Below are 26374 nucleotides of genomic sequence, written 5' to 3'. Positions count from 1 at the left end.
CTGTTATTTTAAATTACGCAGAATGTACATACACCTTTCGGCATCGAGGAAGCCAGGCTTGCCCGAGCACATTTAAGTGCGCTATTTATAGGTGACAAGAGGTCAATACGTTTGTCCACCAATAAAGCAAAAAGAAAATGGGAAAATCTTTTTCTGAAACTTTGTTCAGTTCGTAGCTGGCACCCCACTGACCTGTCACAGCGTAGCAGCGGAAGGAAGTAAGAAAACAGTTTTTATGTGGCCTACTTATGGGGATTCCCAAATGTTCATCACAGTCTGAAACAAAGATCTAGGCACAAACTAATGTTGCAAATTTGTGCACAGGGTCCGCGTTCTTTGTTCTTTGGCCACACCCACAAACGACCATCCATCCATTGCACAGCTTTCTGTAGCATATGTTCACACACATTTGAAAGTCTAAGTTCATTAGAAACGCCAATGTGCATTGCGTCCCTTTTTTAAGTAAATACCGGTAGGCTTCCATGTTGCTTCTTGATTACAATATCGGTTGCAATTCTCCTGAAATATGTAAACGAAATTCGTTTTTCTCAACGCAGTTCTGCTAGTTACACGTGCATTCAAAATAGCAAAATCAAGAAAAGAAAGTATACGTGCCATTAATTACATGTATTCGTCATATTCCATACCTTTCTAGCTTTATACAAAAAAAGAACAGAAACCTAAAATGCGTTGTAGTGCAAACTCTTAACATTAACCAAGAAAAATTTAGTTGCTTTGGGATGCGTGCATGTCTGTAAGTTCAACATTATAGGAATCCATATCAAGAAAATATTCTCATATTCTTTCTATGATAACAGTAAGCTTTTGTCAACAGAATAGTGTGTCAAAATGTTTTCCTGCTCTCAGAATCTTTCAGAGATGGAATTTTTGTGAACTCTTGGTCGTTGATGGAGACTAAACGTACGCCACGACGGAAAATTAGCGTCAGTTGGTGGAAGCAGTTGTTCGTAAGAAGGAACAGTAGAACGGGTGTAGTTCAGGACAGTTGAAATATCGTCTAGTTATACACGCAGGCTGCAGGTGGAAGGGAAGATATTCTAGCACATCATTGTCTTTCAGAGGTAATTTTGCATCATGGAATACTTAAACTGAATATACGTCAATACTCACTAAATGTTGGAAGTAACGCTAAAGTTATGTTTTTCGTGGGCCACTCGCGAAATGTACGAGTACATCATATTTCTAACGTCAGAAGTTGCCAGATAATGTTTTTTTAGATTTTCCCGTCATCTGAACTGCATAATACGAGGAGTATTCGGAAGTAAGGTCCGATCGATAGCGAAATGTAAAACACAGAGAAAATCATTTTAAGAAACTCAGTTAGTTCCACGTTCCAGCTACTTCTCTAGACGCAATCGTCGTTAAAACTTAGACATTTATCGTAGCGCTGCACCAACTTCCCAATAACCTCGTAATAGAAGGTAGCTGCCTGTGGTTTCCACCAATGCTCTACGCTGGTCTGCAGCTCGTTGCCTGTGCTAAAATGTTGTCTTCATAGCCAGCGGTTCACGTGAACAGGGAGCAAAATCGGAGGGAGCCAAGTCCAGGCTGTAAGGTGGATAATGAAACACTTCCTATGGAAGATGCTGCAGAAGTTTCTTCACTGTCTCTGTAATGTGCGGCCGAGAATTGTCATGAAGAAGGAAATGTGTGACACGTTATGTAGAATTGCACGAAATCTCGCAGAAGGCACCCACACTTAGCGGGATACAGTATTTTCTAGGCACATTTGTGAGCTCACTGTATGCTCAGAATTCAAAAGAGAGGCGTGACGCTATCGAAGGGTATAGTTGAGGCACTGCCCAGTGCATCTGTGCAAACCTGCATCGCCTTTTCACTGTGGTTTCCATTTCGCGATCGAGCAGACATTACTTCATGAATAACCCTCGTGTATCAAAAAGGGGCTGTGGAATTTCTAAATGAGTCACTTTTTTTTGCAAGCAGTGAAGCAAACCGTAATAACAGAGAGCGGCGCGGAGTGGCTGCACGGTTAGAGGCGCCATGTGCCCGGAATGCGCGGACCCTCCCGCCGGAGGTTAGAGTCCTCCTTCGGGCATGTGTGTGTGTGTGTGTGTGTGTGTGTGTGTGTGTGTGTGTGTGTATTGTTCTTAGCATAAGTTAGTTTAAGTGCTGTGTAGGTCCAGGGACCGATGACCTCAGCAGTTTGGTCCCATAGGCGTTCACACGCATTTGAACATTTGAATACCAGAGAAGCCATGTCTTCCTGTCTTCACATCGACTGCAATACACTAATGACTAGCTGTCAGCTGATATTTGCTTATTTATTAACATATATAGTGATCCGCCGCCTTCGTAATTATGGTGGGTTGTTTGCTACCAAAAATTAGTAACAAGCTGCAAAGACAGACTCTTTTTTTCTACAGCTGGTCTCAGTGCTGTTATTTTTCTTCTCTTTTACATAATTACATTGTTAATTAGAAAAATCATGAGATACATAAAGTAAAAACAAAGGAAAAATTTTTAGTATGTTCTTAAGAAGAAATAATGGAAGAGAGGGAACATTTCAATAATAAAAGAAGTCCCTTTATTTGGCTACTTCAAGTGAGAGGCCTTCGATAAACACTCCAAGCGTGTCTCGTCTGAATTAGCATACTCTGTTCTACTATGGTTGCTACTGCGTGCATGTACGTAGTCATATTAGCTCTACGTGGTTTCTGTATGAGGTATGACAGTATTATTTGTTATTACAATGACTTCCTCCATTTGCCCGCGACGTAAGCGGGAGAGGAGTCTCAGGAGGGTGGCGTCCAGACCCGCCTCCCCGGAAGGCGCTTCTTGTCGCCGTTGTCCGTTTGTGCTTTTGTAGCTAAGTCTTACGATACTACATATGTATGTTTAAGTACAATATTATAAAATTTGCATGTTTTACAGTTTCTATCTTATACAGTTTACGTATTCCACAATTACATGTTGAAAATAAAGATCCAAAAGCTAAATAATTACTTGTTTTCTTTGTACACAGAGAAAAATCTTTTGTTTTATTCCTTATTACTAACTTACTTCTAAATTTCATGTCCATATTAATTGTAGCATTGTTGCAATCGTGAGATCTGTTACTATGCCGTATATGAATCTGTATCTGGTGATACCGGTGTCTTCATATCATCATCTGTTTCAAAATCAGTGTCTGAATCTCTGTTGTCCCATTATCATGTTGTAGTGTTTGTGACTGGTCGAGATCTTGTACATGGCCGTTGCTGCTTGTAAGTCTTGTGCAGAGCTCTTGAAATTTTATCAGTGATTCGATTAAGCATGTGCCAGGTACACTATGTTATCAAAAGTATCCGGACTACCTCAAACCCTTACATTTTTCATATTACGTGCATTGTGCTGCCACCTACTGCCAGACACTCCGTATTAGCGACCTTAGTGGTTATTAGACATCGTGAGAAAGCAGAATGGGGCGCTCCGCGGAACTCGCGGATTTCGAACGTGGTCAGGTGATTAGGTGTCACTTGTATCATACGTCTCTACGCAAGATTTCTTTGTACAAAGAGGAAAATCTGTTGTTTTATTTCTACGGTTGCAGGTTCGAATCCTGTCTCGGGCATGGATGTGTGTGAAGTCCTTAGATTAGTTAGGTTTAAGTAGTTCTAAGTTCTAGGGGACTGCTGACCTCAGGAGTTAAATCCCATAGTGCTCAGAGCCACTTTTTTTTGTAATAGACAGACATCTATCCAGACCATCACACATGCATTCCAAACTGCATCAGGATCCACTGCATGTACTATGACAGTTAGTCGGGAGGTGACAAAACTTGGATTTCATGGCCAAACGGCTGCTCATAAGCCACACACCCCGCCGGTAAATGCCAATCGACACCACGCTTGGTGTAAGGAGCGTAAACATTGGACAGCAGTGGAAAAACGTTGTGTGGAGTGACGAATCACGGTACGATATGTGGCGATCCGATGACAGGGTGTGGGTATGGCGAATGCCCGGTGAACGTCATCTGCCAGCGTGTGTAGTGCTAACAGTAAAGTTCGGATGCGGTCGTGTTATGGTGTGGTCGTGATTTTGCGTGGCAGTATCAGACCACAGGCCTACATTGACGTTTTAAGCACCTTCTTGCTTCCGACTGTTGAAGAACAATTCGGGAAATTTCGATTGCATCTTTCAACACGATCGAGCACCTGTTCATAATGCACGGCCTGTGGCGGAGTGGTTACACGACAATAACATCCCTGTAATGGAGTGGCCCGCACAGAGTCCTGACCTGAATCCTATAGAACACCTTTGAGATGTTTTGGAACGCCGACTTCGTGCCAGGCCTCACCGACCGACATCGATACCTCTCCTCAGTGCAGCAGACCGTGAAGAAGGGCTGCCATTCTCCAAGACACCTTCCAGCGCCTGACTGAATGTATGCCTGTGAGAGTGGACTTTGTCATCAAGGATAAGGATGGGCCAACACCATACTGAATTCCAGCATTACCGCTGGAGGGCACCACGAACTTGTAAGCCATTTTCAGCCAGGTGTCTGGATACTTTTGATTACATAGTGTATCTGGTTCTCCGAATGTTTGCTCTGTGTTTTCCATTTCTTTCATCGGTGTCACGTGCGCATTTTAGTGTTGTGTGTTCAACTGCTGGCTGCACGACTCACCGCACGGCAGAAAATTTCATCTTTTTCTCATTCTTCCATACAACATGGACAAAAGAATATTGATATATTTGGCATCTGGAGGATAATATGCATTAGATCCACGCACATCAAGTAGCTCAAAGAGAATTAAATTCTTTTGCAAGGTTTTCTCACAAACCACAAAACAAATAGCTTCGTTTCAGTCTTTGATAGCCGACATAAACAAATTAATTTTAACACGCACTACCTTTACTGCGTACCTCCAGCCATGCCGTTTTATCAGATTAAACCACTGTAGCGAAGCACCCGACTCCCGTGGAAAGCTAACAGACGCCGCAACCGCAGGTCCAATCAGCAGCTGAAACCTGTCACCGATCAAACGGCATTATAACGTAGTTTACCGGTCGGCAGACGGCTTTGAGTCCACGTGGTCGATTCGCGCGGACCGAGACGTTTCTCGCAATCACCGCGCTGTCGACAGGCCTTAATCATCATTTTCGTTCGTGCCGCAGCCGTGAATCTCGCAGGCGGAAATTAGCTCCGCAGTCGGCGGATTGGCCCTGGAGGTAGCGGCTACTCTTCGTGCCTGCCCTGACCGGCCTTAGCCCTCGCCCGCGAACGTTGCCAGCACCCCTCCCCACCCCTCCACCTGGCCACCGTAGCGGCGGCCTCATCTGCTTTTTGTCGAGATTGAATGCAGCCGATTTCAGTCTTAAAACCGCAGGCCGGGCGCCCTCGTCGAGAGCGAAAACCGATGTCAGCCGCACGTTCCCTATTACTGGTTAATAGCTTTTTAATTATTGATGCTGTACCTCAGAGCTCGGAATTTAATTCCCCGCAGTAATCTTTGACACGGCTACAGTCATTTCCAGATTACGGAAGCGATTCGAGCCACAGAATTAAGCTTAAAAATCCATAAAGCCTTTTTTTTGCCATATATTTCTGGATATTCTTTCCTTTTTTTTCTCATCACACTGTAGTGAATTACTGGCTCACGTCCACTTCGTATTATTTTTTCACCGTTCCCGGAATTAACACCAATGTCAATTAATACTCTATTGCTTACTGCTGCAGGCTTTGAAATTTCTCTGCTAGTGAAAGTCTGAGAGTACCGTAAAGGTATTCTATAGCAGTGTTCACTGTTTATCGAGTCACGTTGGTAAATGTAAATACTATGACCATATCTACAGCTACATGAGTGCTTTGCCGTTCACACTATCACACTATTTCGCTATCATTCTACTCTCGAACTGCGCGCGGGATAACCAAGATTTAAATCTCTCCGCCGAGCGGGATTAGCCGAGCGGCCTAGGGCGCTGCAGTCATGGACTGTGAGGTTGGTCCCGGTGGAGGTTCGAGTCCTCCCTCGGGCATAGGTGTGTGTGTTTGTCTTTAGAATAATTTAGGTTAAGTATTGTGTAAGCTTAGGGACTGATAACCTCAGCAGTTAAGCCTCATAGGATTTCACACCCTTTTTTTTGTTTTAATCTCTGCGTGCACCTCTGGTTTCTCTTATTTTATTGCAATGATCATTTGTCCCTGTGTAGGTGGGCGCCCACAAAATATTTACACACTCTCGGGGAAGGGCTGATGACTGAAATTTCATGAGATAATCCTGCCACAACGACAAACGCCTTTGTTTTAATTACTGCCACCCCTATTCATGGTCCATATCAGTGACACTCATGCCCTTACTTGTAGATAGTAAAATAAACTAAGTTCCCTTCTCTGGACTTTTTCGATGTATTTTGACAATCATATCTGATAAGGATCCCATACCGCTCAACAATACTCTAGCAGAGGACGGGCAAACCTCGTGTAGACAGTCTCTTTCGAGGATATATTGCATCTTCTTAATGTTCTGTCAATAAAACTCAGTCTTTGATTCGTCTTCTCCACAACATTATCTATGTGAACGTTCTAATTTAAGTTGTCCATAATTGTTTTGCCTCCGTAGTTAGATTCGCGTGATTTATCGTGTAATAGAAATTAAACGGATTCCTGTTACAACTCATAAGAATGACCTCATACTTTTCATTACATAGACTCAAGTAGCTCATTCCACACACAAATATATAGAATAAATCATTTTCTAGTTGTTTTTTATATTCTGGTAGCTTTACTAGACGGGAAATGACAGTATCATCTGCAGACAACCTAAGAGAGCTACTCAGATTATCTCCTAATCATTTATTAGCTTGGTGCGTAAGTCCGTAGCGTTTTTGTTTTGTGTATCGGTATTCCGCTTGCTATTGGTTTATTTATTGATTGTGATTTTTATTTGTACTCCACTGTTGCTATGTAAGTTTACATATTGCCGTTTTGTCATTCTGAAGTCGAGTGATTGGAGCCGTGGACGCTTGAAAATGGAGTGCCTAATGGAGAAATTGGAACATTTCCGACGTATTCTTCTGTTTGAGTTCAATAGAGAGGTCACAGCACCAGGGGAAACTAGAAAGATTTGTGCCGTGTATGGGGATAACCCCGTGGGGCAGAGCACGGCACGAAAATCGTATTCTCGATTTAAGGAAGGTCGTATTGGCATCAGTGACTCTCCGCGTTCAGGAAGACATTTGGGTTTTGATGATGGTCGTTTAAACGAATTAATCCACAGTGTTTCACGTCAGTGTACACGAGAACTGCCAAATGTGATGAACAGTGGTCATTCCACCATCGTGAAACATTTGCATGTAATGTCCTAGAAATCATCTCTGCTTGTTCGTAATCAATTGGCTCGTGAACAACACTGACCATTCCTATCCTGTATCTTTGCTGATGACGAGAAATGGTGTCTTTATCTTAACACAAGGAAAGACGATCTGCTCGCATCCACAATAAATAATGTAATGCCTGTAGTGTAGTAGCGACGGTGTGGTGTACTGTTCAAATGTTCAAATGTATGCGAAATCTTAGGGGACTTAACCTAAATTATCCTAAGGACAAACACACACACACATTCCCGAGGGAGGACTCGAACTTCCGCCGGGACCAGCCGCCCAGTCCATGACTGCAGCGCCCGAGACCGCTCGGCTAATCCCGCGCGTCTGTGGTGTACTAACGATTGCTTCTCCGAGGTCTAACCGTCACTAATGACATTTACTGTCCACAACAGAGACGTCTTGCAAACACAAACCAAGAACAACGACCAGGAAGAATGCGTGAAGTGACGCTATTCCACGATAAAGGTCGCCCGCATTCTGATACACTGAAAAAAAAAAAAAAAAGTCACTCCGCACCCACCTTACTCACCTAATCGTACGCCCTCGGATTTTCAGCGGAACACCTTCAAGGAACTTCCTTTCCGAACGAAATGCGCTTGGAATATGGTTCGACGAATTCTTTGCCTCAGAATTCTAGCCGAGAAATCGAAATGTTACCCCAGCATTGGCAGACTGAGTAAACGGCGGAGGAGAACATATTACTGATAACTAAACTCTCTGTTATGTGTACCTGTTGTGTTTATTAAACTTATGGAAAAACGCTACCAACTTATGCAACAACCCAATACATAGATTAGGAACAGCAGAGTGCCAATAAGCCGGCCCGAGTGGCCGAGCGGTTCTAGGCGCTTCAGACTGGAACCGCGCGACCGCTACGGTCGCAGGTTCGAATCCTGCCTCGGGCATGGATGTGTGTGATGTCCTTAGGTTAGCTAGGTTTAAGTGGTTCTAAGTTCTAGGGGACTGATGACCTCAGATGTTAAGTCCCATAGTGCTCAGAGCCATTTGAACCATTTTTGAAGTGCCAATAATACTTCCTTGCGGTACGTCAGGTATCACTTCCGTTTTTTTCGATGAGTTTACCTCAGTTACTATGAACTGCCGGTAAATACAAGGTATTATAATTAATTTTAGGTTCGTTTTCAGGTGTATGGCTGGTGAACATTGAGATACGCCCGACTCAATATTGCACCAAGCCTCTCGATAAGCCACATAAAAACGGCATAGCCCATTGTTAATGTCGAGTAATGCTGCGCCATTTCATTCTGGATCTGGAGACAACGGCACTGTAATGCGGGGATTTCGGTGTGTACCAAGCTACAGACATTTACCTGTGCCGGCCGGAGTGGCCGAGCGGTTCTAGGCGCTACAGTCTGGAACCGCTACGGTCGCACGTTCGAATCCTGCCTCGGGCATGGATATGTGTGATGTCCTTAGGTTAGTTAGGTTTAAGTAGTTCTAAGTTCTGGGGGACTGATGACCTCAGAAGTTAAGTCCCATAGTGCTCAGAGCCATTTACCTGTAAACAGAATATTACACAAGGGTATCAAAAGGTTTCGAGATCAGCTCTGTAAAACTCCAACAGGTGACAGCTCTAGGCTGCACGCACAATCATAGGGAGCACAGACGTTTACAAGTCAATGTACCGAGGATCAGCGCCCGCATCTCGTGGTCGTGCGGTAGCGCTCTCGCTTCCCACGCCCGGGTTCCCGGGTTCGATTCCCGGCGGGGTCAGGGATTTTCTCTGCCTCGTGATGGCTGGGTGTTGTGTGATGTCCTTAGGTTAGTTAGGTTTAAGTAGTTCTAAGTTCTAGGGGACTGGTGACCATAGATGTTAAGTCCCATAGTGTTCAGAACCATTTGAACCATTTTGAGGATCAGCGGCCTGTTTACATCGGGAGGTCTGCAGCTGGTGCCATCTTGACCACGTTTGTTACCTCATCTGCGATCCTAGCGTGGACATCAAGTAAGAACGACGAGCAACATTTTACTTTATTCGAGAAGACGTGGCTCCATGACTCGCACTCGCAAAAAATTATAAAATGTGAGAAGTGTAGGAAGTACCCAGTTCCTAATTGGAATCACTCAAGGCTATTTTTATTGTAAACGTGCGACTTCCCTTACTGTTGTCGCAAGTGGATGTAAACTGTGTGTTTTTATAACTACCTGCCCAAACTACTTAGAGTGCGTAGTGAAGAAAGTGGAAGAAAAAGCGAGGTACCATTTGCTACATCGTATCTGTCAAAACGGCTGTGGAACTGATCACCGTTTTTCGTCATTCCATTCACCTCACGGTCACGAAGATCGGACTCCTTAATATAATACAAGGGCCGATCAAAACATTTCCGTTTTAAGGCGCTTCTCGAGCGTATTACGCGATGTAGCGTTACTCCAACGTGGCTATATAAGCACCGACGTGTAGGCAAGGGATTAATATGGCATTCGTGTTTACGACGTGCGTGCGGTAAATGCGGAAACGTGAAGTATGGCGATGTTATTACCAAATGCGTATAAACAGGAACAGTGTGCTATTATTATTTCTTGGCTGTCGAATGACAGAATGATGAATGCGTATGGCGGTAACATATCTAACGAAAACAACAGTTGTGAAATAGTGCGCCAAGGAGAGCTCTTGCTTCGTGAAAAAGTGCGTCCCCAAATCGCAAATGTCGTAACTCAAAAGTGACAGGACGCCCTAGACCGTGCGGCTACCCTGTGCGCCAATTAACCGCAGAAAATTCTTCAAATTTTAACCGTACAATATCTACGCATTTATCTAGAAGGGTCATCTTCTAGTTTTCAAAAATCTTTACCCGTCATCGAGGAACACCCCAAAGTCATTGTTTTTCGGTAGCAAAACCAAGATGCAGTTTCCAAGACGGCCGGCCGGAGTGGCCGAGCCGTTCTAGGCGCTAGAGTCTGGAACCGCGCGGCCTCTACGGTCGCAGGTTCGAATCCTGCCTCGGGCATGGATATGGATGATGTCCTTAGGGTAATTAGGTTTAAGTAGTTTTAAGTTCTAGGGGACTGATGATCTCAGCAGTTAAGTCCCATAGTGCTCAGAGCCATTTGAACCATTTTCCAAGACGGCTATGCATAGCTAATGACTATAATTTTTACAATATATCTCTAAGCTACTGGTCTCGAACAGCTTTGAAGACTCTATTGTTACCTTCATCTGTTTCAGAGATACACAGATTCCAAGTTACTCTACTTGTACGGAAACGTTGTTTATGAAGTGACGTTACACCTAGAACAGACTGTAAAGTCCCTCCGATACTATCGGATATAGTAGTGAAGCACAACAAAACTATTCTGCACGTAAAATCCGGTATGAGGTGTAAAAATAGTTTTGCGTTATTTCAATTCCGCATACACTGAAAAGTTAAAGAAACTGATACACCTGCCTAGTATCGTGTAGGGCTCCCGCCGGCACCCAGAAGTGCCGCAACACGTCGTGGTACGGACTGCACTAACGTCTGAAGTAGTGCTGGAGGGAATTTACACCACGAATCCTGCAGGGCTATCCATAAATCAGTAAGAGTACGAGAAGGTCGAGATCTCTTCTAAACAGTATGTTGCAAGGCATCCCCAATATACTCAATAATGATCGCGTCTGGAGAGTTTGGTGGCCAGCGGAAGTGTTTAAACTCAGAAGAGTGTTCTTGAAGCCACTCTGTAGCAATTCTGGACGTGTGGGGTGTCGCGTTGTCCTGCTGGAATTGCCCAAGTCTGTCGGAATGCACAATGGACATGAATCGATGCAGGTGATCAGACACGATGCTTTCGTACGTGTCTCCTGCCTGAGTCGTATCTAGACGTATCAGGGGTCCCATATCACTCCAACTGCACACAGAGCTTCCACTAGCTTGAACAGTCCCCTGCTCACATGCAGGGTCCATGAATTCATGAGGTTGTCTCCATACCTGTACACGTCCATCCGCTCGATACTATTTGAGAAGAGGGTCGTCCAACCACGCAACATGCTTCCAGTCATCAACAGTCCAATGTCGGTGTTGACTGGCCCAGGCGAGTCGTAAAGTTTTGTATCGTGCAGTCATCAGGGGTACACGAGGGGGCCTTCCACTCCGAAAGCCCGTACCGATGATGTTTCTTGGAATGGCTCGCACGCTGTCACTTGGTGATGGTCCAGCATTGAAATCTGCAGCAGTTTGCCGAAGGGCTGTACATCTGTCACGTTGAGCGATTCTCTTCAGTCATGGTTGGTCGCGTTCTTGTAGGATTTTCGTCCGGCAGCGATATCGGAGATTTGATATTTTACGGTATTCCTGATATTCATGGTACACTCGTGAAATGATCGTAAGGGAAAATCTCGATTTCATCGCTAACTCGGAAATGCCGTATCCCATTTCTCGTGCGCCGACTATTACACCACTTTCAAACTCACTTATATCTTGATAAACTGTCACTGCAGCTGCAGTAACCGATGTAACAACTGGTCCAGGCACTTGTTGTCTTATATAGGCGTTGCCGACTGCAGCGCCGTATTTTGTCTGGTTACATATCTCTATATTTGAATACGCATTCCTATATCAGTTTTTTTGGCGCTTCAGTCTAAGTAAACCATTAAAATTTTACTGAGCTCTGAAGTTCTTTATATGTGGCGGCAGGGAAACAAAGAAGACGAGGGGAAAAATGCTTCTTTATTAGCTCAGAAAAGGTGAATATGCAAAGTTTAAAAGACTGGCTGAGAAGTGGCGTACCAGCTATGTCATTCTATTTTCTTCAGCACATTTAAAAACGTTCCCAGAAACTTTTTTCTGCAAACAGATTCGTGCTGTTTTATGCTGAGAGTTGAGACTTTTCTGCAAACAGATTCGTGCTGTTTTATGCTGAGAGTTGAGACAGTGGCAGTGGAAAAGAGACGGAAGTGTAGTAAATACAGAAGGTAGTAGTGAAGCGAAGGAGATAATTGCAATGTGAGAGAAAGTGAGCGACACAATATTAGTGGAACATGGTTGATAGTGACAGAACAGATTGAAGTAGATGTTGGCACTGAGAAAGGAATAAAGAGAAGTAAAAAATGGAAGCTGGTGAGAACCAGTGATAATGAGATACAAAGTCCCTGACAACGAGGAAAAGAGAGAGAGAGAGAGAGAGAGAGAGAGAGAGAGAGAGAGAGACTCTGACAGGAAGTAGAAAATACATCAGTGGGAATGAATGTATGATATAGTATCAGTAAGAGCGGAATGATACAGTATCAGTATGAGCGAGCAAGAGGGACATTGAGAGGAGGCAGTAGTAGTAGAACGGAACGAAGGAGGCTATGAGTGTGAGACAGAAGACAATGACAGATACACACAAAGAGATAAATACAATGAACTGAGTCGAATGAGTGACTGAGAATGGAGAAGTGAGAGTGGATGAGTATGAGCGACTTACAGCTATAGGGTTGCGCATGTGAGCTTGTTACGCACAAGGGAGGGAGATGAACTGTGTGTTCAAAGAGCACGAGTATGTCCGATGACAAAATTTTTAAAAGTGCTGAAGAAAACAGAGTGAGGCAGCTGGTACCCCACTTTTCAGTCAGACTCCATTAATCGAGACCATATTCGCCCTTTCCGTGCTCCGACGGCAGCAGTTCTCCGCTGGCAATGTATGTATAATATATTAAGATATTCGTAACACTTTTTCATCTTTTACTCTCCAGAGATACAGATAATTTTATGTGATTCAGACAGAGAAATACTCACTAATATGAAACGTTGAGAAGGTGAATAAGTAAAAAACGAGGTCACTTGGGTCCCACAGTCGGTATTTCTACAGTCTTTGAGCTGTGTGTTCGCTAATAGCTTCTCTTAATGCTGAAGCCTTTTTCATGAACAAAATTACAGTGACAGAGATGTGATTAACTCGGAAATTGCGTTTCTCGTTGCTCCACAGCGTCGCGTAGCAAACTCGTTGCCGCCAGCGCCGGCGGTTCGCGAGCGAGTGACGAGACGGAAGAGCATGTGTCGGCGGGTGCGCGCGGTCACGGAGAGTTGGTGGCTAATCCAGTTTGTGCGGCTGCAGCGACGCGACTAATGAAGCAATCGGGAGGCGAGGGGTGTCCACGTGACGGCCGCCCCAACGCTGGCTGCGCGCCAGAACACACACGGCCGCGGGGTCGCAAGGTCTAGGTCACGCTGGCGGGTCGCCCGCAGACTCCCAATTGGAGCACTGTTCTCATCTTGAGCACATAGGGGCGCGGCTGAAATTAACCGATGGAGTCTGCTGTGCGTATATATGTTTTTTTGTGTATGCTATTCCCTCCTGCCCAGCTCAAGCTGAAGTAACGAAGCGTAACAAGCGATTGGAAAAGAAGCACAAGTCATTCCCGATTTTTGATGTGTTGTCGGCGAGATGAAGACAGTAATCAGTTATCTGACTGATCCTCAGCCACGAATTCCTTTTTTTTTTTTTTTTTTCTTTTTTGTGTATGCCATTCCCTCCTGCCCAGTTCAAGCTGAAGTAACGAAGCGTACCAAGCGATTGGAAATTAAGCACAAGTCATTCCCGATTTTTGATGTGTTGTCGGCGAGTTGAAGACAGTAATCAGTGATCTGACTGATCCTCACCCACGAATTCCTATGTTTTTTTGTGCAAGCCATTCCCTCCTGCCCAGCTCAAGCTGAAGTAATGAAGCGTACCAAGCGATTGGAAAAGAAGCACAGGTCATTCCCGATTTTTGGTGGGTTGCCGGCGAGATAAAGACAGTAATCAATGATCTGACTAATCCACACACATGAATTCCTCTTCTCAGTCAATCTCTTCATCTAAGAGCAGGACCTCCACCCTATACCCTCATTTATTTGCTCGAAGTATTCTAATCTCTGTCTCCCCCCACAGTTTTTACCCTCTACATGAAAGATATTCTCTGATTTTCTGTTCGTCTGTCCCTTCTTCTGGTAAGTACTTTCCAAATGTTTCTATCTTCGCTGATGTAGCTCTTCGTTCATTACCTTATGAGTCCACCAATTTCCAACTGCCTTCTGCAACAGCACATCTCCAACGCTTCGATTCTCTTCTCGTCTAATTTTACCACAGTCCATGATTCAGCACTACACACTGTTGGACCCCATGCGCACATATTCAGAAATTTCTACGTCAAATTAAGGTTCAAATGGCTCTGAGCACTATGGGAGGTCATCAGTCCCCTAGAACTTAGAACTACTTAAACCCAACTAACCTAAGGACATCACACACAACCATGCCCGAGGCAGGATTCGAACCTGCGACCGTAGCAGTCGCGCGGTTCCGCACTGAAGCGCCTAGAACCGCTCGGCTACCACGGCCTGCCCTCAAATTAAGGCCTGTGTTTGGTACTTGTAGACTTTTCTTGGGCATGAGTACATTCTTTGCTTGTGTCACTTTCCTGTTTATCCTCCTTGCTTCGTTGGTCATGTGTAATTTTGTTTCCAATGCAGCACAATTCCTTTACTTCGTACATTTCTTGGTCACCAATTCGAATGTTAAGTGTCTTGTTAATTTCACTTATGTTACTCCTCATTAGTTCCGTCCTTCTTCAGTTTACTCCCAGTCCATAGCGTGTGCTCATTAGACAGTTCATTCCACTCAGTTATGCAGTCCTTCCTCACATTCACTGAGTACATCAATGTCATCAGCGAATCTCATCATTGATATCCTTTCAACCTGAATTTTAGTCGCGCTTTTGAAATGTTCATTTATTCTCTACCTTAGGTGTCCCACGCCATTCACTTTTGGCTGTGCCTCTGTCCACGTCAATTAGATGAAGTGGTGGAACGCATCGCTGGTATATTCCATATTCCTTGTTGCATTATTTACCAGTTGTTTAGCTGTACCTTCCTCCTGAAATCCCAGTTCGCCCCTTGGTCCACACAAACGACGCATCTGTTATGACCTGACGAAACTACAATCGTATCGTCATAACTGTGGGTTCTTTGATTGGTCCGGGAGGAGGAACCTATGAAACATTAGTTCACTTTATTACAAGAATCATAAAAAGATTTACTTAACTTTATACAATACACTGCAAAAGTAGTGTGTCGAATATTTACAACTGTCTTACGACAGTAAAGCATCAATCGATGCACAGAATCACAAGCTCCTATGTTGAAGTACGAGTTCGACATTTACAAACGTACAGATCCATCTCAGACTTGAATAGATGATGTTGACGACTTCATCGGAGGTCACAAACTGGAGTAGAGCGAGTCCATGCTCTGCTCTATATCGACCTCCGTGCTATGGCGGTGCGGTGCTGTGAGAGAGGGCCTGTCTTCAAGGAGCGTCTCCTGTTCCTCGCTGCGGACTACAGCCAGACATCGATAATGCCTGTGGTATCGATGAGCGTTGATCGTTTTTAGTATGCCATCGTGTTCTTTAGACGATACCACCACTTCTATACCGTTTCTTCTTAGCTCTGGTACAGTACCAATTGTTTAGTATTGTGAGTAGCAAATACTTTTGTCTTTACCAGTTGATGTTAGTGATGATAATGATGATGTTTGATTTGTGGGGCGCTCAACTGTGCGGTCCTCAGCGCCCGTACAAAGTCACAATTTTTTCACAGTCCAATTTTTACACTGTCCGATCGAGCCACTGTCGCGAATGATGATGATGACGATGAAATGATAAGGACAACACAAACACCCAGCCCCCGGCAGAGAAAATCCCCAACGCGGCTGGGAATCGAACTCGGGAACCCGTGATCCAGAGGCAGCAACGCTAATCACTAGACCACAAGCTGCGCACAATTGATGTTAGTATTTGCACTGCGGAGGGCTAGTCCATTATTATTGCAATATCAGTAAACCTCTGAGTTTTCAAAGAATCGAGTTCTCACTTAGGAAAGTGCGTTAAACGTCTAAATGCTTTACAAATGGGTTAATGTGTTAAGTAATGGAGGTTAAGAATATAAAAGAGAAGAAGTTTGGTAAAGGTCTGAAATTACGTTTGGAGTTGGTTGGAAGTTGCTAAGAGCTCTCATTATCAAACACTAGATGTGTAGAGTCTGGGTGAGTTGCGCTCTGTTTTAAGTAAAACCTTATTATACAAGCATAGCAATGTTTATAACGTCATGTCTTCCGAACTACGAGTCGCATAATGATAAAATTTTTCAGGTATATTCAGTGGTGTATGTGTATACTGTCTGGAAGACATCTTGCAAATTTACTTCACAGTAAAGAAGTAATAAATTAAAACCTTACGCAGGATGAGGACGTTTTACTGGATGAATAGCGAAAACGTACTAGGCGATAAACTTTTTTTCCTTTCATCATTCTGTGATTTTGGCAGCCAGGGAAAGTATTTTAAAGGTGTGGAACTATTTAAAAAGTTTGTTGGAGGTTACTAGGTATTCTCATTTTCAAATAGTGGATGAATACAGTCCGGGTAATTTGCGCGCTGTGAGTTAAGCTGCCTCAATAGATACATAGTTTCGGACTGTAACTCTTGTCTTACTGTCATAAACCTGTAACATACGAATATACCTCCTAATGAGTAGGTTATGACACCATATTAAATTTTTAAATTCGGTGAATAATTATATGAAGAATACCGGAAACAAATTTTTTGTCGCCCCTGAAGCCATTACACAGGTAACCTGCAACTGGGATAGTGCACTAAGAACTATGACCCTCGAACAGTTTTAGCCGGAATTACACTGCGCAACGCTATTAAAGGATCTTTTTATCGAAAGCCCGCAATTCCCACCCATTGCGATGCTTAAGTTAAGCTAAGGCGCCTTAAACCTTCCTCTGTAACGGTCCAAAAGCGTGGCGCCCTGCGAAGTCACCCTGGGGCTCGGCAAGGTGTCGATACATGAGAAAAAATAGCCACAGCTCAGAAATTCATTGATGTGTACTGGAGTTATTGATGTCACATTGGCACCAGACTTCACCACAATTCTGAACAATGCAACCGTGTAAGTTTAACAGGGGCGTAAGGTCGTCACAGCCCCTCTTACCCACATTTCACCCCTTCTTCTGACGCTTCTGCGACGGAGTTCAGACCCACGACGGCCTGCGTTGAAATCCCGCAGTTTTCTTAAGAGTGGCCGAGGAAAACATTCCAAACACACCGCCACTCGCCATCGGCACGAAAAAGACGTAAAATCATGGGGTGGCATAGAGGGCGTCAATCAAACCATACTTTTCTCTGGGACGCTGACTCTCACTAAATAGGAGCTCTGAAGAAGCATAATCACCCTTAACTGCTTTGAAACACGTTCAAATTTCTCCGAATTGGCCGGCCAGTGTGGCCGAGCGGTTCTAGGCGCTTCAGTTTCGAACCGCGCGACCGCTACGGCTGCTGGTTTGAATCTTATCTCGGGCATGGATGTGTGTGATGTCCTTAGGTTAGTTAGGTTTAAGTAGTTCGAAGTTCTAGGGGACTGATGACCTCAGATGTTAAGTCCCATAGTGCTCAGAGCCATTTGAACCATTACGTTGGGTGAGGATGCAACCCCACAAGGCCTTTAGAAAAGAGTTGAAATATTCGAAGGTATCAGCAACGACAAAGGTTGCGGAGAACGTCTTCCTACTGCTCACCGCACTGCTAACTGCGAAATGTGTGGGCGTCTGGAAATCAACACCCAAGGAAAAAATGGCTCTGAGCACTATGGGACTAAATTTCTGAGGTCATCAGTGCCCCAGAACTTAGATCTACTTAAACCTAACTAACCTAAGGACATCACACACATCCATGCCCGAAGCAGGGTCCAAACCTGCGACCGTAGCGGTCGCGCGGTTCCAGACTGTAGCGCCTAGAACCGCTAGGCCACCCCGGCCGGAGATGCCCAAGGGAAAGAGGCGGTTTCAGTTGGTTGGTTGGTTGGTTTGGGGAAGGAGACCAGACAGCGTGGTCATCGGTCTCATCGGATTAGGGAAGGATGGGGAAGGAAGTCGGCCGTGCCCTTTCAGAGGAACCATCCCGGCATTTGCCTGGAGTGATTTAGGGAAATCACGGAAAACCTAAATCAGGATGGCCGGACGCGGAATTGAACCGTCGTCCTCCCGAATGCGAGTCCAGTGTCTAACCACTGCGCCACCTCGCTCGGTGCGGTTTCAGTGACACCCTTTATGTCACCCCTGCTGCCTTTCTGTGCCGATTCTGAGTGACAGTATCTCTGGAATGTCTTCCTCGGCTACTGGTAAATAACCCACTCGAATTCAACGCTGAGCGTCGCGGTTCTAACCTTTATCGCGGAGGAGTCAGGAGAAAATTTTGGGAATTTGTGGTAAGGTCTTATGGGACCAAACTGCTGATGTCATCGGTCACTAGGCTTACGCGCTACTTAATATTACTTAAACTAACTTGCACTAAGGACAACACACACACCCATGCCCGAGGGAGGATTCGAACCTCCCAGGGCGGGAGCCGCGCGGACTGTGACAAGGCGGCCAAGACCACGCGCTACCCCGCTCGGCAGTTAGGACAAGGAGTGAAATATGGGTAAGACGGGTGTGACTACCTTCTGATCACGTGACACGTGCACGGTGGCGTTGGGCAGAATAATGGTGAAATTTGGTACCCGCCTTACACGTGACCTGTAACCCTGAACAACGGCCTTTTTCTCGCACGTGTCCAGACCTTGCTGTTTGAAGTATCGTCGAATCCGAAGTTGACGTCGCTGGCCGCCACGCTTTTTGCAACTTTACAGAGGAAGGCTGTACGCACCTTTGAGCCGAATTTCAAACTCGAGCGTCGCAGTGGGTGGGAATTACGACGTTTCAAAAAGCTGATCCTTCAGTTCTGTTGTACAGTGTGAATGGTTGGCTGTGGAGGCCGTGCTGTACCTCGGTAGTCTTTCGACAATTGCTGTGGGTGGAACTTGTGGACAGAGATACGGCCCCAGTGTCGACAGACATGCCAACCGCAGGACGACGACCCGTGAGGAAGGTGCGGCGCTGCGTTGTTTGCGACGGCCCAGCGCGTGCCGCCGCCGCCACGCCTACCAACGTAAATATCGGCCGCAAACAGAGGCTAATGCGGCCGCGCTGTTGTTCTTGCGGCTATCTCTGCACCGAGCGTGTCCCAGCTCCGGCACCGCTGCCCCTGCCTGCCGGTTTCACAGCGAGCCGTATTATTTCTCAAAATATTCCAAACAATTAGAGGACAACCGAACCGATGTCGGTGGCTCGACGCGCGTTCAGCGAACTCTGACGTTGCTTGCGCTCGAAACCTTGGTTCGCTGCGCCTCCCTCATAAACAAAGCTTATCTCTCTCTACTACATGTTGAAATTACTGTGCTAGTACATTGTTACGCTCGTCGTGAACATCACGTATAGCGAGGATGCTGAATAAGCCACTTTTACTAGCGCTGTTCACAAATTACAACGAGCCTTGTTATTTGCGGTCTAAGGGTGACGTATCTGGTTATCATTGTTAGCATTCAACCGCGATTCTTATACATATATTTTAACAACGCGTTTCAAGAGACAATGCTCTCATCATCAGGTTGTAAAGTCTATGTCATGAAATTAAACGGACTGAAAAGACAAAATACCATCACAAATAGTTGGGAAGTCCATAGAGTAAAACAGAATTAAAAGTATATTGGACTGTGGGTCCTCGTCTTACATTGAAGTTGTTGACACAAGTCGATGGCCGTCCCATAGCTACCAAGTATGCTGTCGCACTGTGCCGGCTCGGGAGCTGTTGTGGACTGACGTGCCTAGGTGTTGTGGCGTGAGAGCCGGCCGAAGTGGCCGTGCGGTTAAAGGCGCTGCAGTCTGGAACCGCAAGACCGCTACGGTCGCAGGTTCGAATCCTGCCTCGGGCATGGATGTTTGTGATGTCCTTAGGTTGGTTAGGTTTAACTAGTTCTAAGTTCTAGGGGACTAATGACCTCAGCAGTTGAGTCCCATAGTGCTCAGAGCCATTTGAACCATTTTTTTGTTGTGGCGTGGTTACAGCCGTGTGCTTGACGGTAACGCTATGCTATTGGGCGCCTTATTTCCTTATTGCATTGGTCTGCCATCGTTAGCCTCTCGCAACTCCGTCAGTGACATGCTACAAGTTTAAAGTCGCATACCTACCCTAAAATAATTCTAAAAACCCGCTAAAAAATCTCATTTCTTTAAGATTATCTTGTGCATTTAGAATATTGCTTTGTTTCTTTTCATGGATAGCTATCTCGAATTCCTCTAGTAAATCAAGTTTCCTCCCTTTCTTTTCTACATGCAATATTTCTACGTTATCTTCTATGCTATTAAGGGGTGGCATGTTTCATATATATGGTTCGCAACAGCTGATTTGTCATAATTTCCTAACCTAAACGCATCTTTATGTTCTTTATTCCGGATCGCGAATGATCTTCCTGTCTGCCCTATATATTTTGCATCACAACTTCTGCACTGAATCTTATACACTCCCGATCATTCAAACTTATTTCTCTTCTCGCCAATACCGTGCTTAAGGCTATACCTCAGTAGGTTATTAGTCTGAAAAGCTATTTTAACATAGTATGGCTTAAAAATATTTGCTGTCTTTTGTGAGACTGTTCTGTAGTATGGCATCGTGATAATTTTCACTTTCTCTCCATCCGGTTTTTTTCTTTTAGCGCTTATTACTTTTCCGTAACAGTTTTTTAGCCATATCTATTCTGTAACCGTTATTCATCGCTATTCTCTTAACGGTATTAATTTCAATCGCCCTATCTTTTTCGTTCATAGGTATATTGACTGCCCTATGCACGAGACTACGGAAAGCAGCTTCTTTATAAGCCTGAAGAAAGGGAGGAAACTTGATTTACTAGAGGAATTCGAGATAGCTATCCATGAAAAGAAACAAAGCAATATTCTAAATGCACAAGATAATCTTAAAGAAATGAGATTTTTTAGCGGGTTTTTAGAATTATTTTAGGGTAGGTATGCGACTTTAAACTTGTAGCATGTCACTGACGGAGTTGCGAGAGGCTAACGATGGCAGACCAATGCAATAAGGAAATAAGGCGCCCAATAGCATAGCGTTACTGTCAAGCACACGGCTGTAACCACGCCACAACACCTAGGCACGTCAGTCCACAACAGCTCCCGAGCCGGCACAGTGCGACAGCATACTTGGTAGCTATGGGACGGCCATCGACTTGTGTCAACAACTTCAATGTAAGACGAGGACCCACAGTCCAATATACTTTTAATTCTGTTTTACTCTATGGACTTCCCAACTATTTGTGATGGTATTTTGTCTTTTCAGTCCGTTTAATTTCATGACATAGACTTTACAACCTGATGATGAGAGCATTGTCTCTTGAAACGCGTTGTTAAAATATATGTATAAGAAACGCGGTTGAATGCTAACAGTGATAACCAGTATAACGACAACTGCTACCTCGACTCCATAATGGATTATATTAAATCGGTAACGTATCTTTTTTCTTATTAATAAAGGGAATAAATTTCCTGTATTTGTTCGCGATCATTGTGAATATTTTCTGAATAAAACTGCCTGGATCGCTATATAAATGTCTTTGTATTACTACCCCGTTTCGCCTACTGCCATCATCAAATACCAAAAACTTGCGAAACGAGGCTCAGAGACAATATTAAAACCTATGCCTGGGACTCGAACTGGTAAGCAGGTTTTTCTCTGCGCACATTGGCCCCTTTTCTGCCGGATGTGTGAGAGATATGTTGTATGTGTAGTTGTAGCAGAAGGAGATCAGAGTGTGACCCTGTCGACAGCGAGGTCGTTAGGGAGACGGAGCACAAGATCGAATTACGGAAGGATGGGGAAGGAATCGGCCGTGCTCTTTCCAAAGGAACCATCGCAGCATTTGCCTGGAGCGAGTTTAGAAAATGACGGAAAACCTAAATCCGGATGGCCGGACGTGGATTTCAACCGTCGTCCTCCCGAATGCGAGTCCAGTGTGTCAATCACTGCGCCACCTTGCTCGGAATGTGTACGTGTAGAGTGTACGTGAGTCTAATAGTGAAACCCGGTGGCGATACGTAGCCTACTCCTCACGAATAGAAAGGGCCGCAGAGCTTAACGCCCCCATGTGACTGACGGATCACCGTCAACAGTGTTACATGCCCTCATTTCGTGGGACACTTAGGGGAGGAAGTTGGCGCAAAGTCTGGTGCTCAGAAGCTTTATGACACAACTTCTTCTCCCGATGCCAGTCAAATACTGGCTGCGAAAATTTCATCCTCCACCAAACAGGCTTACTTACGGCAGCGTCGCCGCATAGGTGTCCTTTAGCGATCTCGGCTATCCAAGCCAGTAGGAAGGGCAATTTTTATGGTGATTTGCCAAGGGAAACCGTCTACCTTCATTTTTAATCCACAAACGTATTCTAAGTATAGGAGTTTTTAATCAACTATCACAGCTGTGTGGGCAAGTTTGCTACTGGAAAGGGGAATTTTATTTGTAACATTGTTTGGGACGAAAATTTTGTAAAAATTATTTCTTTTGTGCGGCTGGTCCCGGCGGAGGTTCGAGTCCTCCCTCGGGCATGGGTGTGTGTGGTTGTCCTTAGGATAAGATGTGTGTAAGCTTAGGGACTGATGACCTTAGCAGTTAAGTCCCATACGGTTTCACACACATTTGAACATTTTTTTTATTTCCTTTACGAGCTACGCTGTTCTGTGGGGCTGGTGAAAAAGAAAATATCTGCCACCCAACAACGTGTGCCGCGACGGCGAGACTGGAATCTACAGGCAGCCCAGGAGCTCCCAATTACCTCTGGTGAAAAAAAGTTATGCATTTTTGTAAAGTATGACTGTTCAGATTCTTTTTTGATTTGTTTACCAACTGATGTACGCGCCATACCAAGGCTCAAACGCACTTATAGATCTGAGTTGCAGATTTAACGCCACTTAGGAAACATTCCGATTATTGATTCCATAGTATTTTGGAAGAATGTAGCTGAAATTAACTTACAGCAGAGAGAGTTGTCTATTGATTGATAGTGTGGTGATGCATTAAAACGAACGAATTAATACTTGTTACTGATTTTGTATTTAATAGGCTAAATTTAGTACCTGGAAGTAGGAAGATTTAGGAAAATCATAAATAATTGTTCTTAGGGAAAGGTAGAAGTTATGTGAGTGTGGAATTCTATCGAATTTGAGCACGCACGAGCTTTTTACTTAAAGTCCAGGCAACTAGACGAACTTTTTACTGAGGCTACACTAACTATTTATGTCTGTGCATTATCATGGGTTGATTTTAGTCCGCTTTAGATGGTGCTGCACCTGGATCGGGTCTCAGAATACTCGCGCGTCCGCATTTCGAAAAATTTGGAAATTTGTGATAAGGTCTTATGGGACCAAACTGCTGAGGTTATCGGTCCCTAAGCTTACACACTACTTAATCTAAATTAAACTAACTTACGCTAAGGACGACCCACACACCCATGCCCGAGGGAGGACTCGAAGCTCCGCTGGAGGAGGGAGGCGGGGGGGGGGGGGGCGGGGGGGAGCCGCGGACCGTGACAAGACACCCCAGACCGCGCATCTGCCCAGCGCGAACGTCCGTGTATGGGAGTGTGCGAAGTGAACACACTTAACAACATCGATTATAGCATCGTCCTCCCGACAGGCAGACCGTGTTTATTTTAAAGATGGCGGGATATTAGCCGTTTGCTGCAGAGATTAAATTTCACAGCAGGGATAGCGTAAATGTTAGATATTCCCAGACGATGACCTAGAGCTAATTTAGCGCCTGTCACAACGCAAATATTTCCTAGCATATTGTTTTGTAAACAACGTTCACTGCAAACATGCAGTCATTAGCTACGACCACAACTCAGACAACGGCAGTAGCGCACGGCCAGCGAGCGGCTGCTGAACATAAAAAGCGTGGGCCAGGTCGGTCCGGGTGCGCGCCGCAGAGCGAGCACGGCAGAGGTGTCGACGCCGGCTGGCGTAAGTAGGTGTTGACACAGGCGGCGGCTGCGGGGGCGGCGGCGCTCGCGCTGACCGGCGGTCTGCCCGGCTGCGGCTGTTTGGGGTGCGGTGTGGGGGAGGGGGTGGGGGAGGGGGTGGGGGTGGGCGCAGCACCGGCCGCAGCAAACACAAACAGCCGCCGGCCGCAGCGTCAACAGCGCGGCGCCCGGCCTCGCGCATCAACACGGCCGTAACGCCGCAACCTGCTGCCGACGGTTCACACCGCACTATTACACGCGCTCATGTCCGAAAGGGACTGCCGCCATTCTCTCCTCGTTGCTCGAACCACACACAACTACAGCACAAATATTTTTAAGATCATGGAACAGGAAGGAACTTTACGGATCCGTCGACGATGAAGTCACTAAACATAGAACTAGCACTGGGGAAAGATGACCGCTTCCTCTAGTAAGGAACAATCCTGGCGATTAAATAGGGGAGATGTGGGAACCCCAGTCGTGGAGACAATGCCAATCATTTGATGTCGTAGTAAAAAAACTGGCCCAGAAGTGCTCTGGTTGGCGCTACCATCTACTGAACGACAGTAGCAACTAACCCAACTATGCCATTGTCTGCTGGGGCCTCTTAGGAGCAATACATCGCTTAAAAGTTTCATCATTTTTCTTATAACTGCCAGTCGGGGTGGCCGAGCGGTTCTAGGCGCTACAGTCTGGAACCGCACGACCGCTACGGTCGCAGGTTCGAATCCTGCCTCGGGCATGGATGTGTGTGATGTCCTTAGGTTAGTTAGGTTTAACTAGTTCTAAGTTCTAGGGGACTAATGACCTCAGCAGTTGAGTCCCATAGTACTCAGAGCCATTTGAACCAGTCCTGCCTCGGGCATGGATGTGTGTGATGTCCTTAAGTTAGTTAGGTTTAAGTAGCTCTAAGTTCTAGGGGACCGATGACCTCAGAAGTTAAGTCCCATAGTGCTCAGAGCCATTTGAACCATTTTTTTAATATATACACGGTGTTACAAAAAGGTACGGCCAAACTTTCAGGAAACACCTCACACACAAAGAAAGAAAATATGTTATGTGGACATGTCTCCGGAAACGCTTACTTTCCATGTTAGAGCTCATTTTATTACTTCTCTTCAAATCACATTAATCATGGAATGGAAACACACAGCAACAGAACGTACCAGCGTGACTTCAATCACTTTGTTACAGGAAATGTTAAAAATGTCCTCCGTTAGCGAGGATACATGCATCCACCCTCCGTCGCATTGAATCCCTGATGCGCTGATGCAGCCCTGGAGAATGGCATATTGTATCACAGCCGTCCACAATACGAGCACGAAGAGTCTCTACATTTGGTACCGGGGTTGCGTAGACAAGAGCTTTCAAATGCCCCCATAAATGAAAGTCAAGAGGGTCGAGGTCAGGAGAGCGTGGAGGCCATGGAATTGGGCCGCCTCTACCAATCCATCGGTCACCGAATCTGTTGTTGAGAAGCGTACGAACACTTCGACTGAAATGTGCAGGAGCCCCATCGTGCATGAACCACATGTTGTGTCGTACTTGTAAAGGCACATGTTCTAGCAGCACACGTAGAGTATCCCGTATGAAATCATGATAACGTGCTCCATTGAGCGTAGGTGGAAGAACAAACTAACACGAGCTCTAACATGGAAATTAAGCGTTTCCGGACACATGTCCACATAACATCTTTTCTTTATTTGTGTGTGAGGAATGTTTCCTGAAAGTTTGGCCGTACCTTTTTGTAACACCCTATATGTAACTCTAGCTGTTCGTTTCAATCTAGGTATCTGAAAGTATTCTTATCCGTTTACAATGAAATGAATACCCTTAGCTGCATACAGGTGTTGATATAAGTCAACGAGGACAGTTGAAAATGTGTACTCCGACCGGGAATCGAACCCGGGATCTCCTGTTTACATGGCAGACGCTCTATGTATCTGCACCACCGAGGACATAGAGGATAATGCGACTGCAGGGACTTATCTCTGGCACGCCTCCCGTGAGACCCACATTCGCAGCTTATTGTCCCTCACTATATTCGTAGTGCCCCTACCCATCATACTCATTACTCGCGGCTTTACTGCCGATTCCCGCAAGAGTTCGGGCACTGTTTGTGCATCTGCACAGAGGAAGATGGTCAAATGGCCGGTGAGCCTTAACTATATA

The 26374-nt window shown here is 45.2% G+C and overlaps 1 protein-coding gene across 1 annotated transcript in view; it reads right to left on the bottom strand.

The window, feature by feature from the left end:
• The window catches only part of LOC126419110 (uncharacterized), a 41817-nt gene extending 17413 nt beyond the window's left edge, over positions 1–24404 (bottom strand). The window contains exon 1 of the mRNA XM_050086248.1: positions 24107–24404. Coding sequence (XP_049942205.1) covers positions 24107–24404 — 298 coding nt within the window. The remainder of the gene's footprint in view (positions 1–24106) is intronic.
• Positions 24405–26374: the final 1970 nt, after the last annotated feature.

The sequence above is a fragment of the Schistocerca serialis genome, chromosome 1 (assembly GCF_023864345.2).
Source record: "Schistocerca serialis cubense isolate TAMUIC-IGC-003099 chromosome 1, iqSchSeri2.2, whole genome shotgun sequence".
NCBI classification, from domain to species: domain Eukaryota; kingdom Metazoa; phylum Arthropoda; class Insecta; order Orthoptera; family Acrididae; genus Schistocerca; species Schistocerca serialis.
Note: the sequence above shows the minus strand (reverse complement) of the source record. Positions and strands in the feature narration are given on the sequence as shown.